General features: G+C 50.0%; 1 protein-coding gene across 1 annotated transcript in view; it reads right to left on the reverse strand.

Moving 5' to 3' along the window:
* HTR3B (5-hydroxytryptamine receptor 3B) overlaps positions 1 to 11067 on the reverse strand; it is a 54685-nt gene extending 43618 nt beyond the window's left edge. Inside the window, exons 1-2 of the mRNA XM_059710634.1 lie at positions 11001 to 11067; positions 241 to 468 (exon numbers count right to left, since the gene is read on the reverse strand). Of these exons, the coding sequence (XP_059566617.1) occupies positions 241 to 468; positions 11001 to 11067 (295 nt within the window). The remainder of the gene's footprint in view (positions 1 to 240; positions 469 to 11000) is intronic.
* Positions 11068 to 11445: the final 378 nt, after the last annotated feature.

Below are 11445 nucleotides of genomic sequence, written 5' to 3' on the forward strand. Positions count from 1 at the left end.
GGGTCCTAGGACAGCAGAGATTCGGCAAACAGGGCACCCAGAGGCCACGCTCACTCTGTGGGAACGCCTGGCCGTGGGGCCCTGTGTGTGCACGTGTCTGTAACTGCAGGAGCAGGGTCTCCATGGAGCTTCACAGGACCGGCCTGTGACAGATGAGTTAGTCACATGGCACAAGTAGAAAACATTGTCTCTAGTTCCTCAGAGTTAGTACCCGCCCTGTTAAATCCCCAGAGGACTCACCTGACGCAGCCACCAGGATGAAGGGCCACAGAGGAGCCATCGCACTTGCCAAGCAGGAATGGCACTCAGTCCTGCCTAGCGGGCTCCTCTCCACTGGGCTGCTCTCTGCTGCTGTCCCTGCTGCTGCTACTTTGCAAACACCGAATGGAAACCAGAGGCAGTACCAGCGCCACAGAAATGTTTTGGAACCGGTGCCATCGCGATAGCCCTGAACTTCTCCGCTCGGTTCTGCCCCAGGATCCAATCACGGCCAGCGCTGCCATTCCCCCGACAGGAGGTTTCTAAGTGAATAATGTAATCTAAGAGGAGCCCCTGAGGACGGGAAATTCCACGCTAATATAATTTCCTTGGCAGCCTCTACCTAAGGCAGTGCTCTTGCTAACGTTCAGGACACTAATCTCATTAATAACTGAGTCCCAAATCGCCGCTCCGAATATGCAGGAACGTCTCCAGCCTTCGCAAGGTTATCGGCCCTCGGAGCGAGTGGGAACCCGGTGCTGCCTCGCGAAGAACAGCTGCGACTGCAGTGTGAAGGGCCTTTTGTTTTCCCTAAGTCCCTCTCATGAAGAGAGACGTTGGTTTTTGGTAAGGGAAATGCTTTTTAAATTTCCGTTGCCCACAACCCAGAAAGTAACTATGTAAGAGAGGGCGGTCTAGGCGTAGCGGACATGAGAACCGCTGAAATTTAACATCATTCAATAAATTTTGTCCTCACTTTCTGATTGAGTGCCCATCATCTCTTCATTATTTAAAAAAAGCTGCATAATTCTATAGAATATCTCTATCTTCCAGTAGTAGACTCCTAGATGCTCTAGAAACAAATACTGTATTTCATACCATTTTTCCAAAGCTGCCTTCTTTTTACTATCAATGAGATTGTAGAGGCACAAGTGTGAGATATGTTTTTACAAGCAAATTGGGGTGTGGGGGGGATATACCTGGTATACCTGATCCCTGTTCTCCTAAGTATTCAGTCCCTTTGTTTAGAATCCTTGGAGTTCTCTTCCTAATTTTCATTTGCCAATAAAATGTAGCCCAATGGGTTTCCTCCTGTAGGTGAAGACTTACAAATATGGAAAAGGAGAAAACTAGGATGACCCCTGTGGTGTTGAGTCAGTTTGGGGCAGAACAGTGTGAACTCAGGGTTTTCAATATATGTAGCTCAATATAGAAATAAATACAAATGTCAATGTGTGTGTACACATGCTCATATACACATAGCCCAATGAGTACAGCTAGTCCCCAGATCTTAGTTTCTAAATACCATATCACCTAAAAGGAAGAAATGGAGAAACGACGGTTGCCAGGGCTGAGAAGGGGATGGTAGAAGAGCCTAGAATATTTTGTTGTATCATAAAGTAAAGAAATGCTAAAGGAATGATGGGGGCATGATAAAAGGACATAGGAGCCAACTTGAAGGGGCTCCCAATTGCCAAGTCTGGGACATTTCAAGCATCAAAATCAATAAGGATGGTGAAAAATCATAATGCGCTAAATAAGTAATAATCCACAAGTCTACACTGATTTAAGTAAATAAGTAAATGGAAAGAAAAGAAGGATTTTCCTTAAATTAGAATGCCAACTAATAAGTGTAGAAGGAATGATGGATCTTCATAGTAATAATTCACTCAAGAAACACCAATGATAAAAACTAGTCAGGGAAAGTTTGATGAGGAACAGAACATTTACCCAAGACAGTAATTACAAAGATTGGGGGTGGGGGGAACCTTCCAGTGGAGAATTCTGGCAGGCAGTACTTTAATCAAGTGATGAAAATGAACTTCACCAGTCGTGGGAATGGTGTGCCATGAGGTAGGAGGAATGGATAAGACACAGCTGCACTTCCATTCTCCTGCTAAAAATTCATAAACTTGAGTCTACTCAGGAGGAAACGCCAGACACCCCATGATGTGGGACACACTACAAAGCAGCAGGAATGTAATTTTCAAAAGAACCTAAGTTATGAAAGTCAAGGAAAGACTAAGAAACTGCATCAAACAAAAGCAGGTTAAAGATACAAGACAGCCAGGCCCATGTGTGTGTGCTTGGTTGGCTGGGCATTGTTTGTGTTGAACCATGTCACTGGTTCAATTCCCAGTCAAGGCACAGGCCTGGGTTGTGGCTTGATCCCCAGTAGGGGGATATTTCTCTCTCATCAATGTTTCTGAATCTCTCTCCCTTCCTCTCTCTGAAATCAATAAAACATATTTTTTAAAAAACCATCATGACTCACTTTCCCTTATAAAACAAAAAGTACATGACAACTCAATGCAATGTGTGACTCTGAATTGGATCCTGTTATTATAAAGAACATTTGGGGGGAAATTGGTGAAACTCAAATGGAATCTGTGGGTGAGATATCAGTAATGATAGTCTGATTTTGATTATATTGAGAGTATATAAAAATATTCTTGCCTGTAAGAATAAAACGCTAAGCAACAGGCAAAAAGGCATCAGATGGCAACTTACTCTCAAGTGGTTGGTGGTGATGGAGGTGGGGGTGTGTACTATTCTTCCAATGTTCTGTGCATTTGAAGGTATTTCCGAAGGAAACAAAATGAAATGTTACCTGGTAGAGGAATTTTGATACAAAGATATAGAAAGTATATTGGAGAAATACTCATCAGAGATATTTATCTCTAGATTTATTCATCTGGTGACCAGATAAATGGGACTTCATCAAGAGGTAAGATCAAACAAACGACAAGTGCTGGAGAGGATGCGGAGAAAAAGGAACCCTCGTGCACTGCTGGTGGGAATGCAGACTGGTGCAGCCATTATGGAAGACAGAATGGAGTTTCCTCAAAAAGTTAAAAATGGCCGAAACCGGTTTGGCTCAGTGGATGGAGCGTCGGCCTGCGGACTGAAGGGTCCCAGGTTCGATTCCGGTCAAGGGCATGTACCTGGGTTGCGGGCACATCCCCAGTGGGAGATGTGCAGGAGGCAGCTGATCGATGTTTCTCTCTCATCAATGTTTCTAACTCTCTATCTCTCTACCTTCCTCTCTTTAAAAAAAAAATCAATAAAATATATATATAAAAAAAAAGTTAAAAATGGAACTCCCATTTGACCCTGTGATCCCACTTCTAGGAATATATCCCAAGAAACCAGAAACACCAATCAGAAAGGATATATGCACCCCTATGTTCATAGCAGCACAATTTACCATAGCTAAGATTTGGAAACAGCTTAAGTGCCCATCAACAGATGAATGGATTAGAAAATTGTGGTACATCTACACAATGGAATACTACACTGCTGTAAAAAAGAAGGAATTCTTACCATTTGTAACTGCATGGATGGAACTGGAGAGCATTATGCTAAGTGAAATAAGCCAATCAATGAAAGAAAAATACCACATGATCTCACTCATTTATCCTATTTAATAAAAGACAAAAGGGTAATTAACTGTACCTCCCCTACGCTTCCCATAGGCTAATCAGTGAGATATGCAAATTAACCCAACCAAGATGGCGGCCAGCAGCCACGCAGCTGAAGCGAGCAGGAGGCTTGCTTGCTCCAGTGATGGAGGAAGCCAAGGTTCCCCACCTGCCATGGACCAGCTCTGAGCTCCGAAAGCAACAAAGTTTCAATTATAGAAGCCAAACAAACCCCAGATACCTGCTTTCAGCCAGCCACGGCCTCAGAGCTGGGAGTGAGCAGGATGGCAACAAAGTTTCAATTATAGAAGGTAAATAAATCTCAGAAGAAAAAAGAAAAAAAGGAGAGGCTGGGAGCTTCAGTTGCCGGCCAGCCTGAAAACAGCCCTCAGCCCCTCACCCAAACTAGCCAGGCAACCCAGTGGGGACCCCCACCCTGAAGGGGGTGTGACCAGCTGCAAACAGCCATCATCCCCTCACCCAGGCTGGCCAGGCACCCAAGTGGGACCCCTACCCTGATCCGGGACACCCTTCAGGGCAAACCAGCCGGCCTCCACCTGTGCACCAAGCCTCTATCCTATGTAGTAACAGGGTAATATGCAAACTGACCCTAACAGCAGAATGACTGGGAATCACTGGTCACTATGACACACACTGACCACCAGGGGGCAGACGCTTAATGCCCTCTGGTGGTCAGTGCGCTCCCACATGGGGGACCTCTGCTCAGCCACAAGCCAGGCTGATGGCTGCCAGTACAGCAGTGGTGGGGGGAGCCTCTCCTGCCTCCTCAGCAGCGCTAAGGATGTCTGACTGCAGCTTAGGCCTGCTCCCTGCTGGCAAGTGGACATCCCCTGAGGGCTGCCGGGCTACCAGAGGGATGTCTGATTGCCAGCTTAGGCCCAATCCCCCGGGGAGCAGGCCTAAGCCAGCAGGTGGTCATCCCCTGAGGGGTTCCAGACTGTGAGAGGGCACAGGCTGGGCTGAGGAGACCCCCCTCCCCCCAGTGCACAAATTTTTGTGCACCGGGCCTCTAGTGGATAATAAAGACCATTATAAACTGATGAACAAAAATAGATACAGAGGCAGAGCAGCATTGAACAGACTGTCAAACTACAGCAGGAAGGTCAGGGAGGGTTGGGGGGGCGGGTAAGAGATCAACCAAAGAACTTGTATGCATGCATATAAGCTTAACTAATGGACACAAGACACTGGAGGGTAGGGGAGGCTGGGGAAAGGTCAAGGGGGGAAAAAAAGGAGACATATGTACCACTCTTTGTAATATTTTAAGCAATAAAACAAAATTAAAAAAAAAAAAGAGGTAAGATCACCAGGGATTGATCTGGCCATCAAAGTCCCAGCACTTCCCATCAGTTCTCAAACTGTTGGCTTCTACCTATGAGCTGAATCTGAACCAGAGGAAGGCAAGCTGCAGGCAGCATTTCTATGCGGGCAGCACCACGGGAAAGCGCAGAAGCTTGCCCTTTGCGCAGAGGTTTCATTGAGACGATGATGGACACTACGTTCTCGCCAGTAAGAACTACTCTAAATCAAACCCTCCCATTTCTCCTCACTTCCCCGCACACCCATCTGTTACGGGAAGGCCTTTGCTAATGATGTGTAATACAGGTACATTACGACCTTCATTAGCTAATTCAACAACAGTCTGGTGCTCCTGCCCATTCTAGCGCCTTACTGACTGATTATTCTGCCAAGAGGGGAAAGGCTTTGTGTGAGCGACTTGTCTTCAAAGTACTTTGTATACAGATGCTTCCTGGTCCTTCCTCAGCCACCCTGCCCCGCACAACCAGGCTTAGGTCTTCCTTTTCCAGCTTACGATTCTGTCTGCATGTGGCTGGCTTACTGGGTGCCTTTCAATTTGGCATCTCTCCTCTGCTCAACCTACACTTTTCCATGAAAATTGTTGTTTCTCACTCCTTAAATACGGCACTTTTAACTCACACTGTTTCTTATACTCCCTTAGTCATAGATTTCACACACACACATACACTGTATACATCTCCTTAGGAAGCATGAATATTGGGGTTCCGGGAAATTCTATTCAAGTCCTTCAAGCAGATTAGTGTCTAAATAAATAAACAACTAGAATTGTCACCTGGGAGAAAGAAAGACTTCTTAATCTGAGGTTTGGATCTGCCCTTCTCTGACCGTGGTTCAGGACAGGCCTGTCATTAGGAGAGTACCTGGTACGAACTTCTTTCTGCGGTCCCTCCCCTCCCTCCCCCCCCCGCCTCACACACACACCTGTGAGCCTATGCACTGGTTTCTTTTTGTTGTTGTTGTTAATTCTCACCTGAGGATATTTTTCCATTGATTTTTAGAGAAAGTAGAAGAGAGAGGGAAAGACAGAGAGAAACATCGATGTGAGAGAGACACATCGATTGGTTACCTCCCACAAGTGCCCTGGACCAGGGCCTGGCCAGGGAGGAGCCTGCAGCTGAGGCACGTGCCCCTGACTGGAATCGAACCTGGGACCCTTTGGTACGCAGTCCGAAGCTCTATCCGCTAAGCCAAACCGGCTAGGGCTCTCCATCGCTTTCAAGTAAGATATGGCACCCCTTAGATCAGTGGTTCTCAACCTTCTGGCCCTTTAAATACAGTTCCTCATGTTGTGACCCAACCATAAAATTATTTTCGTTGTTACTTCATAACTGTAATGTTGCTACTGTTATGAATCGTAATGTAAATATCTGATATGCAGGATGGTCTTAGGCAACCCCTGTGAAAGGGTCGTTCGACCACCAAAGGGGTCGCAACCCACAGGTTGAGAACCGCTGCCTTAGATGGAGCAGTGTCTTTTGGAGGAAGCAGGGGAAGAGGGTTTATTATGCAAATATAATAAGGAAGTGTTTATTATGCAAACAGCAACTGAGTTATGTGTCCTTTAAGACTACTAAATAGTTTTTAATTACTGCTATATCAGTAAATCCTATAAATATGCAAATGCAATTAGTTCATAAAATAGGCCTTTAAATATCTCTATTCCTCTCCAACAAAGTTCTTTGAAGTTAATCGCCAGCTCTCTTTGTCTGCTCCCTTGGCAGCCCTGCTCAAAGTGACAGAGATTTTGACAGATGCACGTACTCGGAGGGAACCAGATTTTCTGAGCACATCTGGTCAGGCCAGAGGAGAAAGGCAGACATGGACGCTCTCGCCAAACTCAGATAGCTAATGAGGAGAGCCCCATGTGAAATTCCTTTTCCTCCATAGCATTGTCTTCTGAAATAAATACCCAGGTAACCACGGGCAGCACTTCAAGTCCAAAGCCACACTCAATATTTGATTTTCTTCTGGCTCAGAATTTCATTATTAATAATAATGCACATTTTTCTGGTCCCTAAAAAAATAAAAATAAATGCAGAAATAGAGTCCCCGTGACTCTGGCACTCAGGGTCTACATGACGCATGTTCTGGGGGAGGTCCCAGGACACAGGAGCTGGGGTCCCAGGCTTTAAAGTCAGACACACTTGGTTTTCCCTCCCAGCTCACTGTTAGATGCTCATGGCTTTGGTCAAATTGCTTACTGTGTCTAAGCCTTAGTTTTCACACCTGTAAAAAGAGTGCCACAGGCTCTGGTTCGTTTTCTATGGCTGCATAATGAGTTGCCACACTCCTAGCAGCTGAACTCAAGCATCAGCTCCCCGTTCTGAGGGCCCGAGCCCAGGCACAGCACGGGTGGGCCTCTGTGCGGGTCTCCGGAGGCAGAAGCCACGTGGTGAGCTGGCGCCAGCGGCGCCCACCCCTCCCGAGTGTGCTCAGGGACAACAGGGGAGCAGCTTGGAGTCAGCCATGATGGGAGTATGTGGCACACGGAAATCGGAAAGCACTACGCCTCCGGCCGCTCCAGCCGCTGCTCACTAACCGTCTGCAACGCACCTTGGTCACTCCTGGAAAGCACCAGGTCTCAGGGACACCCCCATTATTGCACATATTCAAGTGCCTTGTGACTGTGCTTACTTTCCCAGCTCTGCCATGTGAATTCCTTAAAGGCAGAGCACTGTATCTTACTCATCTTCGTATCTGCAGCCCGGAGCTCGGTACCTGGTGAGTGCCCACTGAATGTTTGAGAAGAATAGAAGGAAGGGAGGGATGGGATAATTAAACAGGCAGAAAAAAACTTTGGTTTATGCATGAAAGATGACCGCTGAATGAAGGGTCTAGCTTTCCCACGGCCACATCCAACACGCCTTCCTTTCACCACCGCTCTCCCAAAGGCTGGGTGAGCGTGACAGCCTGGGTTCAGAGCCAGACTGCTCTTGTGTGGGTGGCTGCACAGCCAGCCAGCGAGCAGTGCAAAGGACAAACATGGGTCACAGGTACCAGCAGTTCCTGCCTCTCTGGTTCTCTCCGAGGGTGCCGATCTCATAGCTGCCTGGAGTGAGATGTCCCCGCTAAAGCCAGAGGAACAGGGACCGTGGGCTGGCTGCTTCTGTTTACGCCTCCCACTGTATCCGTTCAGCAAAGTGCTTAGGCTGCAACCGGAGGCAGCCGGCCTTACCCAGTGAACTGTGCTGCTCGGGCCCCTGCACTGATCGCAGGCCTGCAGGCCTTGCTGTGCCAGCGCTGGGGCTTGTCCCTCTCAGTGCGCACTGCAGGGCCCAGGGCTTTCCCATTGGCCCATTGAGGAGTTGTCTCTGGAGAGGCCTGGATACTGTCAACCACAGCAGCCAATAAGATATTCTGGTCCAGGTCTGCAGTTCTGGATATTTCCATCTCAGCTGTGGACTTAAGATGGGGCGCGGTCTTTGGTCCTTTCGAGCTTGTTGCATTTATTTATTCATTCATCCGCTCACTGTGTGGGGCATTCTGGTAGACACTGGGGATATGTAAAGATAAGAAAGCTAAAGGAGCTGGGGGTGGAGGTGATGGCTAGGAAATGATTAGAACACAGTGAGGTAAATGCCAGTGGGTGAGTGACCCGGGGAAGATGAGGGTAAAAGAAAAGGAGCCCAGGCTTGGGGTGGGTGAGGGGAAGCTTCTGCGCTTGGTAAAGAGAGACCCGAGGTGAGGAGAGGGAGAGGGGAGCTCTGGCAGCAGGAATAGCGTGAAAAGGCAGGATGGTGAGAAGACAGCACCTCCAGGAGGCTGGCAAGCCTCACTTTGGAAAATTGGGGGGTGAGGGGAGCAGGTAACTCCAGATGAACATGAGTTGAGTGGATTAACAAGTTCATGTTACCAAGTGTTGAGGGAAATAAATAGAAAAGTGAAATACTGTCTATGTCTGTATAAGTGCTGTGATTATAAAGCTGTCCCCCAATGGCCTGCAGCAATTACTCCCAAATGCACAGCAGCTGTATTTGTCCCCTTCCTGCCATTGCTGAGATTCACACTGTCATTGCTCCAGGAGGAAGGCTTGGCACTAATAACAGGTTGGCTGACTATGGCTGAAGGGTGACAGACCTCTAGTTAGAGCCCTTAATGACTGCAAGCAGAGTGGGGAAGTGGAAAGCTCGGTGGAAACAAAGTGAATGTAGTCAGAGCGCCGCCTTGTGGCAGCTGTCATGCCTGCAGCCCCAGAAAACAATCTACACTAATAAAAGAGAAACATGGTAATTGGCGTACGACCGCTACCCTTTTCATTGGCTAATCAGCGAGATATGCAAATTAACTGTCAGCCAAGATGGCGGCCGGCAGCCAGGCAGCTTGAAACTAACATGAGGCTTGCTTGCTTCAGTGACGGAGGAAACCAACTGCCTGCGGCTGCAGGCCTCTGAGCCTGCAGTTTCAAACATTGTAACAAATACCGCCGGACTTCAGCCAGCAGATTCGCAACATTGTATGCAAAGGCCAGAAACCTACTTTTAGGAGTGGAGGCCTAAGAGCTGGAGCCAAGCCTCAAGCTAAAGCTGGCCCAGAATAAAAAAAAAAAAAAAAAAGAAAAAAAGGAGCTTTTGGGAGTTCAGTCACCCCCAGCCTGAAAACAGCCCTCAGCCCCTCACCCAGACTGGCCAGGCACCCCAGTGGGGACCCCCACCCTGAAGGGTGTGTGACCAGCTGCAAACAGCCATCATCCCCTCACCCAGGCTGGCCAGGCACCCAGTGGGGACCCCCACCCTGAAGGGTGTGTGACCAGCTGCAAACAGCCATCATCCCCTCACCCAGGCTGGCCAGGAACCCCAGTGGGGACCCCCACCCTGATCCAGGACACCCTTCAGGGCAAACGAGCTGGCACCCACCCATGCACCAGGCCTCTACCCTATATAGTAAAAGGGTAATACGCCTCCCAGCACCGGAATCAGCGGAGCCGCGAGGCCTCCCGGCACCGGCATGAGCGTGACAGGGGGCAGCGCCCAAACACTCTGATGGGCCCTGCTCTGTGTGTGACAGGGTAGAGCCATAACCTCCCCATTGGCCCTGCCCTGAGTGTGAGAGTGGCGGCGCCCCAACCCCCTGATCGGCCCTGCTCTGTGGGTGATAGAGGGTGGCGCCCCAACCCCCCCCCCCCACGGGCCCTGCTCTGTGTGTGATGGGGTAGAGCCATAACCTCCCCATCAGCCCTGCCCTGAGTGTGACAGTAGCGGTGCCCCAACTCCCTGATCGGCCCTGCTCTGTGGGTGATAGAGGGCGGTGCCCCAACCCACTGATCCGCCCTGCTCTGTGTGTGACAGGGGACGGTGCCCCAACTCCCCTATCGGACCTACTCTGTGAGTGACAGGGGGGAGCTCCTCAACCCCCTGATGGGCCCTGCTCTGTGTGTGACAGGAGGGAGCTCCCCAACCCCCTGATGGGCCCTGCTCTGTGCATGACAGGGTACGGAGCCCCAACCCCCCTGATGGGCCCTGCTGTGTGCGTGACAGGGGGCAGTGCCCCAACCCCCGGATTGGCCCTGCTCTGTGCGTGACAGTGGGTGGCGCTGCAACCTCCCCATCAACCCTGCCTTGAGTGTGACAGGGGGCGGTGCCCCAACCCCCCAATCGGCCCTGCTCTGAGCCCGACCAGGGGCTGCACCTAGGGATTGGTCCTGCCCTCTGCCACCCGGGAGCAGGCCTAAGCCAGCAGGTCGTTATCTCCCGAGGGGTCCCAGACTGCGAGAGGGCACAGGCTGGGCTGAGGGACCCCCCCTCCCCCCCGAGTGCACAAATTTTTGTGCACCGGGCCTCTAGTGTATTTTATATTTTACTAGTGGCCCAGTGCATGGATTTGTGCACACTGAAAGGGAAATAATTAGAAGAAATTTTAATATGCTATTTGCTATTTTAATAGTGCTATTTGCCCTTTCTCTCTCAATGCCTGAGAGCCGGGAGGCAGCCCTGCCCCCCACTGCTGCTGATCACTGTCTGTGGGGTAATTGGGCCTCCACTTGCACCCACCTTGGCCTGGTGCCGCCTGCTCACCTGCTCCGCCATCCCACCTCAGGCCCACTCTCATCAGGGCCGGTAGTGCCTGCACTGCCGTCTGCTGCCAGCACCGTGTCACCAATGCCCACCATGTTCTGCACCACCCCCTGGTGGTCAGTGCACATCATAGCGAGCAGTCAAACTCCTGGTCTCCCGGTTGAACTCCCGGTCAAACCACTGCCTGAGGAAACAATTTGCATATTAGGCTTTTATTATAGAACTAGGGGCCCGGTGCACGAAATTCGTGCACTGGGTGTGTGGGGGGGAGTGTCCCTCAGCCCAGCCTGCCCCCTCTCACATACTGGGAACCCTCAGGCGTTGACCCCCATCACCCTCCGATTGCCTGATCAGCCCCTTGCCCAGGCCTGACGCCTCCGCCAGAGGTGTCAGGCTTGGACAGGGGACCCCCATCTCCCCCCTGATCACTGGCTCTGGCCCCCACCCAGGCCTGAGGCCTCTGGCCCAGGAAT

The sequence above is a fragment of the Myotis daubentonii genome, chromosome 9, assembly GCF_963259705.1.
Source record: "Myotis daubentonii chromosome 9, mMyoDau2.1, whole genome shotgun sequence".
Taxonomy (NCBI): Eukaryota; Metazoa; Chordata; class Mammalia; order Chiroptera; family Vespertilionidae; genus Myotis; species Myotis daubentonii.